Source organism: Salvelinus namaycush, chromosome 24 (genome assembly GCF_016432855.1).
Source record: "Salvelinus namaycush isolate Seneca chromosome 24, SaNama_1.0, whole genome shotgun sequence".
NCBI lineage: Eukaryota > Metazoa > Chordata > Actinopteri > Salmoniformes > Salmonidae > Salvelinus > Salvelinus namaycush.
In genome coordinates, this window is record NC_052330.1 from 7,109,468 (window position 1) to 7,130,752 (window position 21,285).

The 21,285-nt window shown below is 41.0% G+C and overlaps 1 protein-coding gene across 1 annotated transcript in view; it reads left to right on the forward strand.

Annotated features, from left to right (window-relative positions):
* The window catches only part of mei4 (meiosis-specific, MEI4 homolog (S. cerevisiae)), a 52,027-nt gene extending 38,021 nt beyond the window's left edge, over positions 1 to 14,006 (forward strand). The window contains exon 5 of the mRNA XM_038962576.1: positions 13,728 to 14,006. Within this exon, the coding sequence (XP_038818504.1) occupies positions 13,728 to 14,006 (279 nt within the window). The remainder of the gene's footprint in view (positions 1 to 13,727) is intronic.
* Positions 14,007 to 21,285: the final 7,279 nt, after the last annotated feature.

Sequence of the window (21,285 nt, forward strand, 5' to 3'; positions counted from 1 at the left end):
AAGACAGGATTGTGTCGAGGTACAGATCTGGGGAAAGGTACCAAAAACTTTCTGCAGCATTGAAGGTCCCCAAGAACACAGTCAAATCAAATTTCAAATCAAATTTATTTATAAAGCCCTTCTTACATCAGCTGATATCTCAAAGTGCTGCACAGAAACCCAGCCTAAAACCCCAAACAGCAAGCAATGCAGGTGTAGAAGCACAGTGGCCTCCATCACTCTGACAGAGCTCCAGAGTTCCTCTGTGGAGATGGGAGAACCTTCCAGAAGGACAACCATCTCTGCAGCACCAGACGGGAGCCACTCCTCAGTAAAAGGCACATGACAGCCTGCTTGGAGTTTGCCAAAAGGCATCTATTGGACTCAGACCATGAGAAACAAGATTCCCAGGTGTGATGAAACCAAAATTGAACTCTTTGGTCTGAATGCCAAGCATCTGAAGGAAACCTGGCAGCATCATGCTGTGGGGATATCTTCCAGCGGCAGGGACTAGGAGACTAGTCAGGATCGAGGGGGAAAATGAACGGAGCAAAGTACAGAGAGATCCTTGATGAAAACCTACTCTAGAGTGCTCAGGACATCAGATTGGGGCCTTCCAACAGCACACAGCCAAGACAACCCAGGAGTGGCTTCGATAGAAGTCTCTGAATGTCCTGAGTGGCCCAGCCAGAGCCTGGACATGAACCCGATCGAACATCTCTGGAGAGACCTGAAAATAGCTGTGCAGCGATGCTCCCCAATCAACCTGACAGCTTGAGAGGATTCAACAAAGTACTACGTAAAGGGTCTGAATACTTGTGTAAATGTGATATTTCATTTTCTTTTATATACATCTGCAAACATTTTTAAAAACCTGTTTTTGCTTCGTCATTATGGGGTATTGTGTGTAGATTGATGAGGGGAAAAACAATTTAATCAATTTTAGAATAAGGCTGTGGCGTAACAAAATGTGGAAAAGTCAAGGCGTCTTAATACTTTCCAAATACACTGTAAGCCTTTGCAACATTGACCAATTAAAAACAGTTCTGTAGCGATTTAAGTTTCTGCAGTATACTATAGGCCAAATACATTATCACTGCTATGCTTGCCCTGCCGATGTTGTTCTTTTCAGATCATTTTAAAATTATATTTCAAAACTTGAGTTCTATGATCACGCTGGTAATAGATTATAAATTGTGGCACAGCTGAGTGAGCATAAATTGAAATAATGTACTTTCTTTATAGACTTAAACATGAACTCACTCATAACAGCTGTATTCATTGACATGTGACAGTCTCTCTATTCATCATTTTAGACATTTAAAATCACAGTAGTATCAACTGACTTTGCTGTTTGTTCGAGGAAGCTGCAGAGTGCAGGCACTGTGATCTGAGCAATCCGATTGGGTAGTGGTTGGCCTATAGGTGTATTTTATTTGCTCTCCGGGCACGCTGAGTAGGCAGAGTTTACCTTCAGACACATGAAATGGTTCAAAATGGGAACACTTTGCCTACCCGGCGCAAGGCAGCTGAAACAAGTGCACCTACTGCCAATAGTAGCCTTTATCTTTGGGTATTTTATAGAAATGTTTTGCGATCAATTAGGAATGCCTTGGAGATCAACCAGTTGATCGCGATTGACCGTTTGGTGACTGATTTAGACTAAGCTTAGTCTGGGCTTAATAGCCAGCTTGCTATGCTAACTGCAGGCTAACTAGGAGGAGCATTGCATCATGAGAGACGAAATGCACCCTGGGAATCGTAGTATGCTGTGAACGAGGAATCGTGTGGTATGACTAACAAAAACATCAATGTGTATCAAATCTTACAGTAGTGCATTTATACTAAAAGTGTAATAACTGGTTAGAAAGTGGCGGAATTGCCCTTTTTTAAAGGATAAAGGTAGAAGGAAAAACTGACGACTAGACTTTTCATGAGGATGTCAAACTCTTATAGCCTAGTAATGGGTGGTGTGCAGTGCACCTGAGGAAAAACAACACCCTTTGCCAATTTATCCTTTACAGAATAACCTGGAGTGTAGAGAAGGAGAAAAAGAGTGTGTGTGTTCATTCATGTCCAAGTGAGTCTCTCTCATAAAAGTAATTTTATTCTAGCATTGTTTATGTCCCCCCAGCTGACATGCACCCGAGCTGAACCGCCTTATATCGTATCCAGCAAGCCTACGAGTCTGAGGGAAACGTGACTTATGGCTCTCAGCACTTCATGATACTGATGCTCATTAAAACCCTGGCCATTCTGACTGAGCTATGTCTCTCATTACACATCTGCCTAGTGTGTGTGTGTGTGTGTGTGTGTGTGTGTGTGTGTGTGTGTGTGTGTGTGTAACAAAGTGCCGCCTCTCTCTTTGTGCTCTCCTATTCTCCCTTATTCTCCTTGGTTGGTGCTTTCCCTTCTGGGCCAGTGACCGGTTTCAAGGAAGATCAGATTAAAAGCTGCAGCAGAGGTTTTGCTGGACCGTTAAATAGCCAAGGATCAAAGTCGTACTTGGCCCCTCAAAGCAGCACAGATCTCTAACCGAGAGGGGAAATGAAGCTGTTTGATCAAAGTCATGTTATGATGAAACAAAGCCAGGAGCCACCAGTGCGTTGGTAAATCACCTCATTTTTCCACTTCCTTCGACAGACTCTCACACTCTGCTGATGGCAAACAAATTTGTATCATGGTAGACAACGTGTTTTTCTCTGTGATATCTTGCAGTCTGTTCAGGAGGCTCTACATACGTCTGTGTTGTGAGATGGAACATAGTATACAAATAGTATTCTTTTCAGTTGTCTTTTGGTGCCTTGACAATATAACTTTCTATTTAAATTGTAATAATATTCTTATGTTATTCTTGTCTATAACTGTTCTGTACTCTGTCATGTATTTTATGTTTTATTTGGGCTCCAGGAAGAATAGCTGCTGCATGTGCAACAGCTAATGGGGATCCTAAACTAGGAAGCCACCAGGGAAGAGGATATGGTAATGCTCTGCAGACCAGCCCTCTTTGTCCTTCAGCTTAGCACGTAGCAACAGCAAGCGTCTCTGTGCCATCAGCATTGACCTACACACAGAGGTACTGGAGATGAAGAAAATAAAGCCTTATCTGAGCCAGAACGCCCCACAGGGCAGGAGTCTATCTCCTGTGTCTGTAGTGTGAGGCATCTTGATGTACAAGTAAACCCTCTGGACAAAAAAATGGATTAAAAAAACACCCCCCAAAAAACAGACCTGGTAAATAGAGCAGAGAGGAGCCTGGGCAAGGACAGGCTGGGGAGAGAGATAACTGGGGAGAAGGTATACTGTGGTGTCAGGCCCAAGGCGGGCGGGCGGACAGAGGGGGCTGTAGCCTGTGGGGTTTCTGTCTGTCAAACCGAATTTCTTGGGGAAATTGACGGAATATTGCAGTTCAACCCAGGTGAAGTAATACATCTCTCTGAAGGTTGATGTCACTTTTGGTCTCTTCATGAGTGTAGTGGGCAGTGAATGTGCCAGTGAGTCAGCGTCCGTATACTCACTACATCACAACGGTTCTGACTGAGGAAAGACCTCGAGAGACAGTTTTCTGAAGAACTACAAAATGCTTTTCTTCCTCAGAGAATAGCCTAGATTTTAATGGTGTTGCTTTTGAGGCAAGCTTGAAGAACTTGGTGTTTCTTTTATCTTGTAACAAAAGGTATATGTCCTCACACTAAAAGCGGTCAAAATGCAGTCAGATATAACTCGGAGAATTCCCTCGCGGATGAGATGAGATCGATTAGCTGTCGGAGAAATCAGTGTATTGTCAGTCCACCGCCTTGAACGAGATGCTATGAAACACATTGTAGCTTTCTCTGAGGCAGAAGACAAATCAATTCTGGGGAGTTGTTTTCCTTATCTTGAGCCAAGGTGATGACGGCTGTATGGGCTAGTATTGTCTGCCTTTGTAGTGCTGGCTACAATAGGCTTCGGTCAGATGGCTATCAGAAAATATTTTATTCACTAAGCACATATGCTCGGCTCTGCTCTCCACAGTTTACACACCGACCTCATGACATAGAATGGGATTGCAAATACCGGACCAACAGTCCTGGGAAGAACCCATTTTTCGGCAGCAGTTTTGTTTCCACTGAAAGAGATTTATTGAAACTTATCCTGATTTATGGTCCAGGATTTTGGTTTTGGTTTTTTCACACCACATAACATGTCCTGCACAGATAATTGATTTGCTTTATAGTGTTTATGAGTGACTTGCATAACATCATTTGCAAATAAGTACAGTACAATGTTCATCAAATAAATGGATTGAAATTGAGTTCAAAAGTTACCTTTTAAAAATTATTTGAAGTGGGTACTAGTCATCTTTTGGCTGCTGAAACAAGGTAAGTCCCAAGGGGCCTCGTAGTCAAATATCTCAGACTCCAAATACTATAACATTTTCCAAGTTTGGAAGATCAACCCTCCAAATGTGTGGCCTGCAGGCAGGTTTTGTTTGACATTTGATTTTAACTCTAGCATTTTGGTTTGTACAGCCAATCTGTCACAGACGCGAAGGTTGGTGTTTTGAGGATCTGGCTATTAAGTAAAGTGAACAGTGTTAGTGATGAGCAAATGTCTATTTGCTTTTGTGTTGTTGGCTCTGTACTGAAATGAGCAAACACTGCATGGATATATTGTCCAACCTCCAATACAAACAGACACCTGTGCATACAGTCAGGTACATAATTGTTGGCACCATTGATAAAGATGAGCAAATAAGACTGTACGAAGTAAGTAATACAAATACTATATTGTATGCTCCAAAAACTGGGAAATTATACTGAACAAAAATATAAACGCAACATGCAACAATTTCGAATATTTTACTGAGTTACAGCCCACTCCCCACTGAGGAGCCAGGCCCAGCCTATCAGAATGAGTTTTTCCCCACAAAAATCAACATTTTGCAATGGCCATCTCAGTTTCCAGACTTGAACCCCTTTGAAAACCTGTGGTTTGAATTGAAGAGGACTCTACATAAGAACAGACAAAGGATATCAATGATCTGGAAAGATTCAGTATGGAGGAATAGTCTAAGATCCCTCCCAATGTGTTCTCCAATCTCATTAAACATTTTAGAGAAAGGATCAGTGTCGTTATCCTCACAAGGGGAGGATAACGGGTGCCAATAATGTATTTTTCATAATTACTTGTTAAACCAAATCTCTTTCTCTGAGCAATTTTATTAGTATAAAATATAACTCAGAATTTGTATTTATTTTATACAGTCTTTTTTGCTCATCTTTATCAATGATACCAATAATTATGGACAGAATTTAAAATACGATATACAAACAACACTGTGTGTGCGTGTATTTGTGTGTGTGTCCCCTCACAGTCCCACCGTTCCATGAGAGATGTTGTTTAATCTGTTTTTTAAAGGTAATTTTGCTGTTTGCTTAAGTAATTGTAAATGGAAAGAAGTTCCATGCAATCAAATCAAGTCTAATTGTATTTGTTGCATGCGCCGAATTCAACCGGTGTAGACTTTACCGTGCAATGCTTACTTACGAGCCCTTTTCCAACAATGCAGAGTTAAAAAGTAAAACTAATTTGCAAAAAATGTCAAAAGGAAATAGTAACACAATAAAATAACAATAACGAGGCTTTATACAAGGAGTATTGGTACCGAGTCAATGTGCAGGGGGTAATTGAAGTAATATGTACAAGTAGGTAGGGGTAAAAGTGAGTAGGCAATTCAGGATAGATAATGAACAGAGTAGCAACAGCAGATGTGAAAGTGTGGTGTGTGTGTTTTTTTCAAGTTAACCTTTATTTAACTAGGCAAGTCAGTTAAGAACAAATTCTTATTTACAATGACGGCCTAGGAACAGTGGGTGCAGAACGACAGATTTTTACCTGGTCAGCTCGGGGATTCGATCCAGCAACCTTTCGGTTACTGGCCCAATGCTCTAACCACTAGCCGTATGTGTGAGTGTGTGGGTAGAGGCCAGTGAGTGTGCATAGAGCCAGTGTAAGAGGGACCGTGCAAAAAAAGGGGGGGGGTCAATGCAAATAGTCTGGGTAGCCATTTGATTAACTGTTCAGCAGTCTAATAGCTTGGGGGTAGAAGCTGTTAAGGAGCCTTTTGGTCCCACACTTGGCGCTTGCCGTGTAGCAGAGAGAACAGTCTTTGACTTGGGTGGCTGGAGTCTTGGCTCTGTATAATACTGTGCGTTGCCCTCAATTCGTTTTGGACTTGGGGACTGTGAAGAGAACCCTGGTGACATGTCTTTTGGGGTATGTAAGGGTGTTTGAGCTGAATGTTATTTGATTATACAGACAGTCTGGAATTTTCATCTCATAAAAACTAGAAGAAAATCAGTTAATCTCTCGTCAACCCTCAACCAGGAAAGACTGGTATGCATGTTGTTGGTTCTGTATGTGCAGTTAAGGGCAAGGTGTCCTGGTCTGTTCTGAGCCAGCTACAGCTTTGCTAGGCCTTTCTTTGCTGCATTTGACCATATTACCAGACAGTAATCAAGACTGGAGCCTTAACCTTTTACTGCAGTGGGCTAAATCAGGGTCACACAGTGTTTCTTGGTAGTCTTAAACAAATCTACTTTGAAACAAAAATATACACCTCATACCCATGGTTATGGGCTTAAAAAAAAGAAGACACCTGTACCATGTCAGATATAGAGTTGAAATGTATAAAACATTTAGTTTGTATACCAATATTACTCTTTTATATATACTGAACAAAAATATAAAACATGCAACAATTTCAACGACTTTACTGAATTACAGTTCATATTAGGAAATCAGTCAATTGAAATAAATTCATTAGGCCCTAATCTATCGATTTCACATGACTGGGCAGGGGTGTAGAGTGGACAGGGGCGCAGAGCATGACTGGGCAGGTTCGCAGAGGAAGAGATTTAACTGGAAGTGAACCCCCCCCCCCCCCACTAAGCAGACACAGGCCATCTGACCATAGTTATGGACCCTGGTCAAAAGTAGTGCACTATATAGGGAATTTTGGATACATTTTGTGCCATTTTGGATACAACCACAGTGTGTACCAAAGTCCTGGTGGATCGCAGGCTATGCATTTAGATGAGCGTTAATACTGAGCCTGCCCGCTGACTGGCCGTCTGGACACAGTATTGTTGAGTTAGTGAGCACTGAGAAGGGGAGCAGCTCTGCTCTGAAGAAGGGAGAAATTGTATTTTCCCTTATCTTTCCTCCTAGACTCTCTTTCGCCTCCGCTCTGTCAACGAATCAATCTCTGTCTATCATTATATTACTACCCCTTTAGGCCTCTTAGCACAGCTTTATCATGCTGTCTATACTTTTTCTCTCCCAATCTCTGAGATTGTGATGGCTGACTCTCCAATCAGAGAGTGGGACTGTATGTAGTCTCCTAGCTTTAACGAGTCGCAGGTCTAATCAAAACGGCCAATTGAATTCCGTTCAGGGTCCACTTCATTATCTCAAACCTCTGCAATCAAGGTCACAGCACATTATGATTAGAATCCCTGCAGACAGATAGATAGATCCAGTACAGGAGGCCCTGACACCACTGAGGCAGAGCCGGACTACCGCATTTGGGATACTTCCTGCATATCAACAGATTTGGTGTAGGAAAAACGTGCGGTTTTATTATGCTATTCTACATATTATGTCATGAGGCTAAGAGAAGATGTTTGACAAGGGGCCCCCAACCCCCCAAAACAAAAGCATAAAATTCACACATGTATTAGCACACACCAAACAGACACACACACACAGCATTACAAAGAGAAGGGACTAGTGGAAGTTGTAGTTGGACAGAAGGAAAGCATGTATTACACAGTGGCATTACTTGTAGTAATAAGAGTAGCAGCAGATAACTGTATAATAGCAGTGTACTACTATATGATATAAATAACAATATGCAATACAGCAGCTAATGTAGTAACGTAGCATAGTTAGAGGCTAGCAATGCTAGGGAAAAGCCATGGAGGCAGCCATCTTGGGTTGCATAACAACACTGCAGCCATCTTGAGGCCTATAGTAACAGTGGAGAAAATACTCCTAATGGCCTGGATACTATACTGTAGGGTTGGGCGGTATACTGTGTTTTACGATATACCGGTATTGATGAACGGACCGGTTTGGGTTTTTACTTTACCTTCTATAACGGTTTTTGAATGTTTGGTTTGCTAAATGTGATGCGCCGTATGTAACGTCCATTTTTATCATTTACTCCGCTACTTGAGTCATCCTCTCTCCTCTCTCTCCATGCCGCTTCCAACACAGACCTAGCCCCGCCCCCTGTCACTCAAAGGGCGCATTTGTTCGTTCAGTCTGCATTGTCAATACAGCCCTTGCAACAATATTGATGACAACGATGCTGTTTTCACTTTGCTTCTTCATATAAATCCAGTAGCGTTCTATAATTACACTATTAGTTTGTGTTTCTTACATCTGCAAATGGCTAGTTTGCCTTTTCTTAGCTAATTTTAGATCTTCTGAGTTGAAACCTGAACGTTGTTCGAATTTTGTGCAACTTCCGGCGCGTGTTTATAGTGAACTCTGAGGCTGTACCCTTACAGTTTTAGACAGTAGCCAATAGGCTATTATGGCAATTTGAGCATAATGTAGGCTTATCAGAGTGGCCTACCAACAAATCCAATGGAGCAAATCCCATAACATTTTCACATGTAAATAGCTTTTGATTTCTATGATATAGCCTACAGTAGCCTATTTGTGGTGTTCAATGCAGGCCTACATTGCATTAGACGTTTTTACATTATGCAAGGCTTGACATGAATTCATGATTTTTTTACTTGGTCTATAACACCATGGGCCAAATAGGTGACTGTAAATTGCATTGTATTGTGTTGTATGATGTCCCCAAGGGCCCTCAGTCTTCTACAGAAGCACCATTAAGAGTGTACTCTCCTCCCTGCCACTACATCTGCCACTCTGTGCATGTGACTTAAATAATAATCTAAGGGGAACAGTAGGGAAGATGTGGTCTATGTAACATTAACTATAACACTGATATGCAATAGCCTGCTAACACAGTACATTGAATGAGACATGTAGGAGTAGTATAGTAGGCAGTAATACAGTAGCATGTTACATTTGAATAGATACAGTACATGCAGCAGTTGAACCCTAACCCACTAGGAGTCCACTTACATGGTCATTCCATGCATTAACCCAGTGGTTCCCAACCAGGGGTAGTAGGGCCCCTGGGGGTACTTGGCCTATCCACTGGGGGTACATGAGAAGACTCATGAGACCATAGGTGTACTGGTAAAATACACATGAGGGGGTACTTCAGGGGTACTCCTGGCAGAGCAAAATTCAGTTGTTGGTACAGTAACCAAAAACGGTTGGGAACCACTGCACTAACACACAGTTAGCAAGTCCAGATTAGAGGATTGTCCATGTGGAAATTGGAGAGGTCCAGTTGCTGAATTGTGATGGAGGACAGAGACACTCAACCTGCCCTCCTGGGAACAACTAAAGCACCAGCAGGAATTGGGGGCCTGTTACCACCACCAGGTTAGACCGCTGATTGGCTGGGCAAGGTCAGCTGACCCACACCAGGAGAGAGATCCAGAAAAGGTGTGAATAGTTTGGGGGCAGAGAGACCTGTAAACAATGGAAAGCCGATTCCCCGAGTACCTCTTCTCTCTGCTAGGGTAATAAAGGTCCTATTCCCACTACGAGATATGAAGGAGAGTCTGTAGAGCGGGGTGGCGAAAGATAATTCAACTTTTCAATTCACATTACATCCTTGCCTCCCTCACCTTTCGTTGTGGCTGGCAACACAACATTCTTGGTCCGCAGCTCAAATTGACTGTAAATATCACAGTAGCCACTAGCCAGTAAACATAAACAATTCAACAATAACAGAACATGTTCTTCTAAAACATATGACACTATTGAATAATGCAACCAAACCATATTACACTTGAATAATGCAACAATTCACAAGCATGTATGTGCAGACAATTTATTTTCTCGTCTGTAGACTACACTCATTACATTTAGCTTCAAGACCAAAGCACAGAGTTGCTATAAGAGCGTGTCTTCATCAAGTAACGTGGGCCTATCAAAAATGAATGATTAACCCTCTCATACCAATATAAAAGTACAGTAGGCCTACCTTACATTACTCCAAATCAGCTTCATTTTTCTCAATATCATGCAAATCATAACGTGTGGTAAAAGCTAATTGCGACTGACAACATGGATATAAGTGAATTCACCATGATAAGCGGTGGAAGCCTATGGAAGCCCCCCCCCCCCCCCTCCCAAAAAAGAATCTGCGAGTTATGACATAGTAAATCATAATTATGAGATACTAAGTCATAATTATGAGATCTGTAAGTCATAATTATGATATAGTGAGTCTGGATCATGGACTTTGAAAAGGGGCAATCTGTGATTCAAACAATAAAGTGGCCCCGCTTTATTTGTTAAAAAGCTGAGGAATGGGGCAGGAGAAATGTAACCACTCTCAAATATGTACATAGTCTCAAGGACTCTCACATAGGGATGCAAGGACTGACCATCCATGAGATCAAAATTATAGTTTTAACCATGTTTTGAAGCTATACAGTGTTTGTTTACAATTTATATTGTTTACAAACAATTGAGTTAAACGTGCTTATATTTTGGTTTCTGATGGGGTAAGTAAGAACGTTGCTCATGAAGCATTTCTAAGTTACATTCTTCAAGAATCAATGGCTATATATTAATAATTTAAAAGGATGTACCAAACCCAGATTGCCCCTTTAACAGATTGAATTGAATTAATTCATTAGTCATATCTGATCAGATGTGAACCAGATGTCATCAAGCAGGCACCAACTCATATCGTGCACACGCACGCACGCACACACGCACGCACGCACACACACACACTGTGATTGACTATAGGATATACAGTACATAAGGCTGTCCTTGAAAGTTAAGGGCCTGATGCAAAGTGCACATCGGATTAATGTGATACAGATCGCCTGAACTTACTATCTCATAAGTATGACTTGCTATCTCATAGGTATGACTTACTATCTCATAAGTATGACTTGCTATCTCATAGGTATGACTTGCTATCTCATAAGTATGACTTGCTATCTCATAGGTATGACTTGCTATCTCATAGGTATGACTTGCTATCTCATAGGTATGACTTGCTATCTCATAAGTATGACTTGCTATCTCATAAGTATGACTTGCTATCTCATAAGTATGACTTGCTATCTCATAAGTATGACTTGCTATCTCTTAAGTATGACTTGATATCTCTTAAGTATGACTTGATATCTCTTAAGTATGACTTGCTATCTCATAAGTATGACTTACTATCTCATTATTATGACTTACTATCTCATTATTTTCACTTACTATCTCGTTATTTTTACTTACTATCTCGTTATTTTTACTTACTATCTCATTATTATGACTTACTATCTCATTATTATGACTTACTATCTCATAACTCGAAGTCAGATTAAATAAAATAGATTTTTTGGGGGCGGGAACAGACTTCCATAGTCAACGTGCACAATTAGTCTGTGCTTCAATCTGACCAACTGTAGCCTACTGATAACAACCACAGCTGCAGGTAACCTAGAGAAGCCTATACGCATCTGGGCAAACATAACGTCATGTTTTTATAGCCTAAGCTATGTATTTATAGCCTAAAATAGGCCCATTTATTTATGTTCTGAGAAAATGTGAATGATCAAATTTGGTTTATATTTACACTTTGGGTGGCTAGGCAACCTAGGCCTTTTTAATCACAAATCATTGACTGGAATTAATCAATCAACACAATAGTGATGACATACTGAATGAGTATATGTTTTATTACAGATGCAAAGGCCTACAGGATGCAACCATGTATGCAACCAGCGCAGCCATGTTCGTTTTTGTCCGATCACAGTTGTCTCTGTCTGTGTAAAGGGTTTTCACATTTTCATCCTCCCTAGGGTTAGGAGTTTTTCCAGGATTGTTTTTTTTTTTTACCATATGACCTGATCATATGCTACAACTAGGGTCCGCAGTTGGTTAGGTACCAGATCAGGAAAAACTCTGGGCCCCAGGAAAACAATTTCCCCCCACCACTCTGGAACCTGTAGTGCCACCTTTGAAATCACCACGCATTGTTAAAAATGAAAAAACATATCCTATTTGTATGACCTACATTTTACACGTTTTTGGTGGTGTGGATGGGCTTCCATACTTTTACATGGCTCAGTGCAGCCGGCAGTTACTGCGACAATTTCAGAATGTAACAGGCTGTTACTGAAATTTCAGGTAAAAAAAATCTCAATAAAAGTCTAAAATATTTGGGGAAAATCTATACTGTTTGAAAAACATTGCTCTGCTATTACCATTTATATTGTAGGAGTGTTGACTCAATGAGACAATTCTGTTTACACTGCCTTGTTTCAAGGGGGACAACTGTCGGGCGAGTGTCGTAGCGATCGAGACTTAGCAAGTATGCACGTTTACATTTGAGTAATATGTGTAGCCGACGGTATTTTTTTGTCTTGGAGTTGTGTCTCTGAAATAGGGTAAGAGAAGGCTGAGAGAAGTGTTCAGGAGCAACTGTACGGGTTTTCTACACCGTTACTTTCTTCTCTGTATATCAGTTATGATACCCAAAAACCAGAGAGTTGTTTTAGTGACTCAAAGATTAGAGTACATTGGTCTCCAAAGAGAAACGTCTAAGGCTCTTTTCCTTCTGAATATCTCTTCAATATCTGTTCAAGCTGTAAGGTGCCCAAAAGGTAGTTGTTTTAGTGACTCAGTGTGTCTGGGCTGTTTTCCTTCTTCAGGAGGACTCTTATCTGCAGACCGTCGGTGTTCTGGGGGTTTGTGAGCTACTCGAAATGTTTACTACTAGGCTACTTTAGTTTGCCCTCTCAGCGTATTTTGTCTTTGCAATGTTGACACAATACTCATGTAATGTTAGCCAGCAGAAGGCATTATCTGCTGCTGTTTAGTGTGCTTGTTCGGTGCTATTCTCCATGGTGGCATTGGTCAGCTCATTGAATAGCTTCCTCTATTATAATAGCGGGATATTTACCATGGGACCTAAGTGGAAAGTTACTTCTGAGGGGAAATGTGTCTGTGCCCTTGAGCAAGGCACTCAACCCTAATTTGCTCCAGGGATGCCGTACTACTATGGCTGACCCTGTAAAACAACACATTTCACTGCACCCATCTTATTTATTTATTTTAGTTTTCATGGCAGCAGCCATATTGAGACTATACCATTAGCACCCCAGGGAGAGGAGGTGTATGTTCGTGATCTACCCAGATGGGGTCCGAGTGAGTCAGGCAGGAGAGACTATTTCACATCCTGTCAGCTCTCTGGAGACAGCCAGCAGCCTGGAGCCGCACCTGACAGCCATCTGGCTGCTGTTCTACTCATTTTCACTCCACACACCCAAACACACATACACACACACTCACACAAATAGCACAAGCGTAAATGGCACTCACACACATACACAAATACACGCACACAGTGATACCAGTCAACTGGAATTAGGCTTCAAAGCACAGTTTTTGCACACAAGTCCATTTTTTGGTCATCAGTTTTTCTCTAAATTCGGTTGAGTGTATATAATTATTTTTCATTTATCTTTTTAGAAGCCTGTAAAATGACCTGAGAGCAGGTTGAGTTCAAATATTAAGTGTGAGATGCTGTTGGTATTTATTCCAGCCAGGTAGTTTACTTTAATTGCCTCTGTGATGTTTGTGTTTTTCAGGGGGAAAGCAGCGAGGGGCCCGGCCAGTTTGACATATCCCTGTATGAGAACTCCTTCTACCTGTTCTGGCTCCTGGAGCAGCTCCTTCAGGTCGGACAAGGACCCCCAGGGGCCACAGGGGGAACTGGGCACCATTGGAGCCCAGAGCAGAGGGCCCTTCTGGGCCGGCTGGAGCATAGCGTCTTGCTCCTGTCCGATGATTTCCCTCTGTACTCCCTCTACATGTGGAGGATAGGGGCTCTCCTCGCCCCCTCCGACACCAACAACACCCAGACCTGAGACTGGCGTTCCAGGAACGAGCGAGGCACCGCCACACGCGTGTAATTCCACCTCCAGATCTTTCTACTTCAAAGGGCTGCAGAAGTTGGTGCAGTTAGTCAAGGAGGATTTGACTAACATAGCAGGAATCAAAAGACAGGACTTGACAGGACTGGAGAAGGAGGTGGTGGCTCCATTTGATATTCTCCTCGGAAGAAGAATCTAAAAATAGTGTTGTGGCACGTATAGTAAGCTAAACCAATTATTATTGTGTGGCAATGTGAGAAAGACTACAGTGGATGACATTAGAAAAAAAGGAAAGCATGACATTTTTTATTCGTTTTTATTTACAGACTGTAATTGTATAATTAACATGCTGAGCATTGCATGAGCAGCTATTTATAGGAACATATTACTGTAAGGAAGGAATGTACAGAATGTTTGTGCTTAGATATCCACGTTTTAATTTGTTGATTCTATTAGCAAGATGCAACATTTTTACTAAAAGGATTTGAAGAGAAAAAAAGCCAAAAATTTTTGTATTCTAGATTTTCCCCTTTCTACTCACAGATTACAGTCCATGTAAATATATGGCTTTTAGACTTTGATTTATTAGACCTGTTTATGGAAGTATTTACTGGTATATTTAACATGTTGTAATAAAAATAAATCTGCCATTTTAAAAGCAACGTCCTGCTCCTTACCTGACTTCTCCAAAATATTTGTACTTTACATCGCTCTATTGTCAGAATTTTAAAAACTCAAACAGAAGGGCCCTGGACTGGATTCTACTAAGCTAACATATGGAATTGTTTTAAGATTGTAATACCACCAATGAACATTTAGCTATTTGATTTTTTAAACATTTATATTTTATGAATAATTTAATGAAACACTGAATTTGGCCTTACTGCTATTAGCCCATAGAAACGCATTGAATAACATTCATACATGGCAAAACAGATAGTCCAAAAATGTATAAAAGAAGTTTGTTTTGAAGTGTCTGTCCTAAATTGGAGATATATAAGAAAGCTCAGGAAATTAGTATATCTATTTTTTACACATTTTTAACCCCTTTTTTGCCACTTAAGTACTTCTATATGCCTTCAAAAAGTATTTACCCCTTGACTTATTCCACATTTTGTTGTGTTACAGCCTGAATATAAAACATATTAAATAGATTCGCTCTCACCCATCTACACACAATACCCCATAATGACAAATTGAAAACATGTTTGACATATTTTGCAAATGTATTGAAAATTAAAAACATAAATACCTAATTTACATAATTATTGACACCCCTGAGTCAATACTTTGGTGGCAATTACAATCTCTAAGAGGATTGTACAATATTTGCCGATTATTCTTTTTAAAAATTCTTCAAGCTCTACCAAGTTGATTGTTGATCATTGCTAGACAGCCATTTTCAAGTCTTGCCATAGATTTTCAAGCCAATTGAAATGCACCATGCTCAGGGATATTAAGCATCTGTTTATTTATTACATTTTTTGACACATCTACCAATTGGTGTCCTTTGCGAGGCATTGAAAAACCTCCCTGGTCTTTGTGGTTGAATCTGTGCTTGAAATGTACTACTCGAATGAGCGACCTTACAGATAATTGTATGTGTGGGGTACAGAGATGGGGTAAGCGTTAAATGTTTGTTAACCAGGGGCCTCCCGAGTGACACAGCGGTCTAAGGCACTGCATCCCAGGCTGTATCACAGCCGGCTGTGACTGGGAGACCCATGAGGCGGTGCACAATTGGCCCAGCGTCGACCGAGTTATGGGAGGGCTTGGCCAACCCGGATTTCCTTGTCCCATTGCGCTCTAGCGACTCCTTGTGGCAGGCCGGGCGCCTGCAAGCTGACCTCGGTTGCCAACTGGTTGGTGTTTCCTCCGACACATTGGTGTGGCTGGCTTCCGGGTTAAGCGAGGTGTGTGTCAAGAAGCAGTGCGATTTGGTAGGGTCGTGTTTCAGAGGATGCATGGCTCTTGACCTACACCTCTTCCGAGACCGTAGGGGAGCTGCAGCGATGGGACAAGACAAACTACTAATTTGGATATCACAAAATTGGGGAGAAAAAGGAGTTAAAGTACAACGACAACAAAAAACATAATTATCATAACCTTGTTAACAACTATTATTTAACACTGAATGAGTCCATGCAACTTATAATGCAATTTGTTAAGTCCATTTTTACTCCTGAACTTCAGGCTTGCCTTAACAAAGGGATTGAATACTTATTGACTCAAGACATTTCAGCTTTAAGTTTCCCAAATTTTCAGCAACCAAAATTTCACTTTGAGATTATGGGGTATCAGTGACACAAAATCTAAATGTAATCAATTTTAAATTCAGGCTGTAACACAACAACATTTGGAAAAGTAAAGGGTTGTGAATACATTCTGAAGGCACTGTACTTCCATAATTTAAAAAAAACTGGTACAGGGCTACCTTCAGACAAGTCTTGTGAGGCTTCTGGGCATCCTAGAGCAAAACACATGTTCGTGAGAGTCATCTTTCCGTAGAGGGGTTGTTATTAATTTGTACACCAAACCATTACGACGCTACAGACATTTTTGTGAGAAGACGATTTTTGGGATGTCTCCTGGTTTGACAAACACCGCTGTAGCTCTGCCACCTTCCAACGCAGATGCGGAAGGACGACAACGGAGGATGCGGTGGGTTGAGTTGCGGCCCATGCAAAAAAATCTGATAACAGACTGATTTTGCTATTTATTATGCTAATTAGATTTCCACAGGAGCACAGACATCAACTCTAGGGAGTTTTAAGACATGATTGTATAGATTGTCAGTGACATTAATTATCAGTAACACGAGTAAGTCTAACTTACTGTTTTTACTATTGTAAGTCGATAGCAGGGGTATTCGACCAGGGTTCCGCTGCCCCTACTGCAAGTGGATTTTTTTCTCAATGTTTTGATGAATATCGCTAGCAACAACAGAATAAACTAATTTTGAATTACATACCTATAGTAGAAACGATGATAATATCTTTCTACTTATGTAAACTTCTCAACTCCGAATATTGAGCAAATTCCACTCACTGGAGCCAATTACAGTCACTGGAGCATCTGACATAGGCTTTGAAAAAGCACCCGTGAATAGGCTACCAGTTGCTGCTGGTAAGCTTTCTTGACTTGCACATACATTTTTGCCAACACGTGGCTAACCTTTGTTTAAAGGTCCAATGCAGCAGTTTTTTTTTTATCTCAATATCAAATAATTTCTGGGTGAAATCATTTCTGTGTACCTTACTGAGGTTGTTTTCAATTAAAATGGTCAAAAATAAACAAAAATTGCTTCTTAGCAAAGAGCAATTTCTCAAGCAAGAATTCTGCTGTGACTGTATGGGAGTGGTCTGAGTGGGGAGGGAAAAACTGGAAATTGGCTGTCATTGGCAGAGAGGTTTGGAACTCCATTTCTTGTTTGTCTTATTAACTAATTTACCGCATGGTCACCATGGACGGCCAGAACTCCCTCCTACCAAAACAGGCTGAAAAAACAGCTCTTACACTAAAAGGGAATTATCCTCATTTTCACAACTTCACAGTATTATTCCAACCTCATAGTGTGGAAATATATATATAAAACACAGGAAACTGCACTGGGCATTTTACTATCTAAACAGCTGCTCTGAGCAAAAATGTATTCGGCGCTACCTTTCTAGCTAATAGGCTATGTTAGAGTTTACACTTCCTCTTCCAATTATAATGTGGGGAGGTCAAAAGGATATAAAATGATCTACCAAACCTATTAATTTGAAAATGTTGATTACTTCTCTCCATTATCAGTCACCTGATGATAAGAAAAGATGTGAAAATGTATGATGGGGTCCCTTGGTCTCCAGTTTGCCTGGGAAGTGGTCCCTGGGCAAGATAATGTTGAAGACCCCTGTTCTACAGCAGTGATACAATAAGTCTGGCTTACTGTAGTGTTCTATAGCAGTGATACCGTAAGTCTGACATACTATAGTGTTTTATTTAGTTATTTATTTAACCTTTATTTTAGCAGGGCCTCTTTTTAAAGGGATCCCTGCATGTAGACAAATCATACACATTTACAAATACAATATTTATTTACAAGCAATTTAAGAAAAGCAATCACATTCCTCAGCACGGAGGTCCTCCATCAACAACTTGAACTGCCCTAGAGGTAACAGAGGATCAGGGTGCAGCGAGCTCTGCAGTTAATTCCATACACGGGCGCATAAACACTGAATACAGATGTACCTAATTCTGTAGAGATCAACAGGACCTCTAGAGTTAGCCATCCCTGTGATGGGGTCTGGTAAGTATTTAGTTTAACAAGGAAGTAAGGTACAGCGGAAGTTGGTGCAAAAGGGCTTTATAAACAAAAAGAGAGCAGTGTATCAATCTATGAGACTTGAGATGGCCAGCCTACATTCTGATATAGGATGTAATAATGTCTGCTAAACCTGTCGCCCGTAATAAAGAAAGGTGTTCTGTGGTAAACTGGATCTGATGGTTTCGGTGTAGTGGCAGCTGCATTCATATAAATGGTTTCACCTTAGTCTAGCACTTGCAGGAAACTTGACTGAATTATCTGTGATCAATGTGGGCACTATCCATTATACATATACATAAATCATCGGATACATTTTTAAATAAGTTGGAAAACATCATGTACTTGGTTTTATCTGTATTAAGTACCAACCTCAGTTCAACAAAAGCTTTCTGCAAGTTCTTGATGATCCGATAAATGGTTGATTTAGGTGCAATCTTACTGGCAGCAATATACTTGCCTGTGAAGCACTTTTTTGTGCAAAGCAAGTAACCATGTTTGACAGAGGAAGAACAATGATTCCAAGCACCACCTTCCTTTTGAAGCTTCCAGTCTGTTATTCGAACTCAATCAGCATGACAGAGTGATCTCCAGCCTTGTCCTCGTCAACACTCACACCTGTGTTAACGAGAGAATCACTGACATGATGTCAGCTGGTCCTTTTGTGACAGGGCTGAAATGCAGTGGAAATGTTTTTTGGGGGATTCAGTTCATTGGCAAGGCAAAGAGGGACTTTGCAATTAATCTGATCACTCTTTATAACATTCTGGAGTATATGCAAATTGCCATCATACAAACTGAGGCAGCAGACTTAGCAGCAGCAGAAAATTTATATTTGTGTCATTCTCAAAACTTTTGCCCACGACCGTATATAGCGAAGTTATCGCTACTAATTATCTATTTATTATTACTTTTATTATTACATGCTATTACTTTTCTATTATTTCTCTATTTCTTTCTCAATTAATTGTTGGGAGGGGCATAAGTAAACATTTCACTGTTTTTCTGCACCTGTTGTTTACAATGCATGTGACAAATACAATATGATTTGTAATGCATTGAAAATTCTACTCCTTTTGATATGAATTATCAAATGTATTTCTTCCTATGTTCCTAGCTTTCTAGGGAGTTTTCCCTAGCCACTGAGCTTCTACATCTGCATTGCTTGCTCTTTGGGATTTTAGGCAGGATATCTGTATAAGCACTTTGCGACAACTGCTGTATGTAAAAAGGGCTTTATAAAATAAATGTTGATTGATTGATTGGGTGCAATAGCATACACAACATTTTCATCTACATACATACACACGTATGTGATTTTTTTTGTTACATATAGACCAATATTATATACAGTATATAGACAGTATACAGGTACAGAACCTAAAATCAACCCCTGTGGGACACCTTTTGTAATATAAAGGAAACTTGAGTTAACGCCATCAGAAAGTACACATTGCGTCCTATCTGTCAGGTAGTTTTTAAAACAATTACAAGACGCCTGATCCAGGCCAATTTCAGGCAACCTTTGAATTAGTAAAGAGTGGTCGACAGTGTTGAACACTTTAGACAAGTCAATGAATAGAGCAGCACACTGTTTCTTTCTATCCAAACAATTTACCACATCATTTAAAACCAGTGTTGCTGCTGAGATGGTGCTATGGTCTGAAGCCCGACTGATGCACATTTCAAATAGATTTTGTGGTTAAGAAAGATTTAAGCTGAGTGTTGAATAAAGCACTGTATTGGTTTTGACTGACAGACGTTATAAACTTTGTTACAAGAAGATGTCCCCATACCTCCCGCTAATTGGGCTACCTTTGCACATATTTTGTTGTCTGAGGGTGGGAAATGCTAGAAATCGAGAGGAGTCGATGTGTTCTGAAAGATGAGATGTTGAGGATTTTAACAAATACCGCTTTGATGTCATCAAGAAAACCGCACACCCATGAGTCCAAATGTGCACTTCACATTTCCATATCATGAAACTCATGTAATTTACAGGATCAACTTTTATGATTCAGTTACAAGGATGACATGCGTTATACCCTGGGTTGTCCTGAACAGAATGAGCCTGTGTTTGTTGTATTGTGAATTAAAATTACCTGCAGAACACGCACGACTCCATTCTATGTGTAACCGATGTGAAATGGCTAGCTAGTTAGCGGTGGTGCGCGCTAATAGCCTTTCAAACGGTGACGTCACTCGCTTTGAGACCTTGAAGTAGTGGGTCCCCTTGCTCTGCAAGGGCCGTGGCTTTTGTGTAGCGTTGGGTAACGATGCTTCGTGGGTGACTGTTGTTGATGTGTGCAGAGGGTCCCTGATTCGCGCCCGGGTATGGGCGAGGGGACGGACTAAAGTTAAACTGTTACATATGCGCATCAAAATTACAATGTTTGTCTAAAGTGCCTTTTGAAAGTTGTTCATTATTATTTTTATTTTTTTATTTACCCCTTTTTTTCTACCCAATTTCGTGGTATCCAATTGGTAGTAGTTACAGTCTTGTCTCATCACTGCAACTCCCGTACGGACTCAGGAAAGGCGAAGGTCGAGAGCCATGCATCCTCCGAAACACAACCCAACCAAGCCGCACTGCTTCTTGACGCAATGCCCATCCAACTCGGAAGCCAGCCGCACCAATGTGTCGGAGGAAACACCGTATACCTGGTGACCTGGTCAGCGTGCACTGCGCCCGGCCCGCCACAGTTGTCGCTAGTGCGAGATGAGACAAGGATATCCCTGCCGGCCAAACCCTCCCTAAACCAGACGAGGCTGGGCCAATTGTGCCCGCCCCATGGACCTCCCGGTCGCGGCCGGCTGCGACAGAGCCTGGACTCGAACCCAAAATCTCTGGTCCTTTTGAAAGTTGAACACTTATAAGATCACTTATAACTTAGCTAGCCATGTTGGCAAAATAATAAACGTTCAAATGATGCCCAACTGACCCATATTGTGATTTATAATGGAACG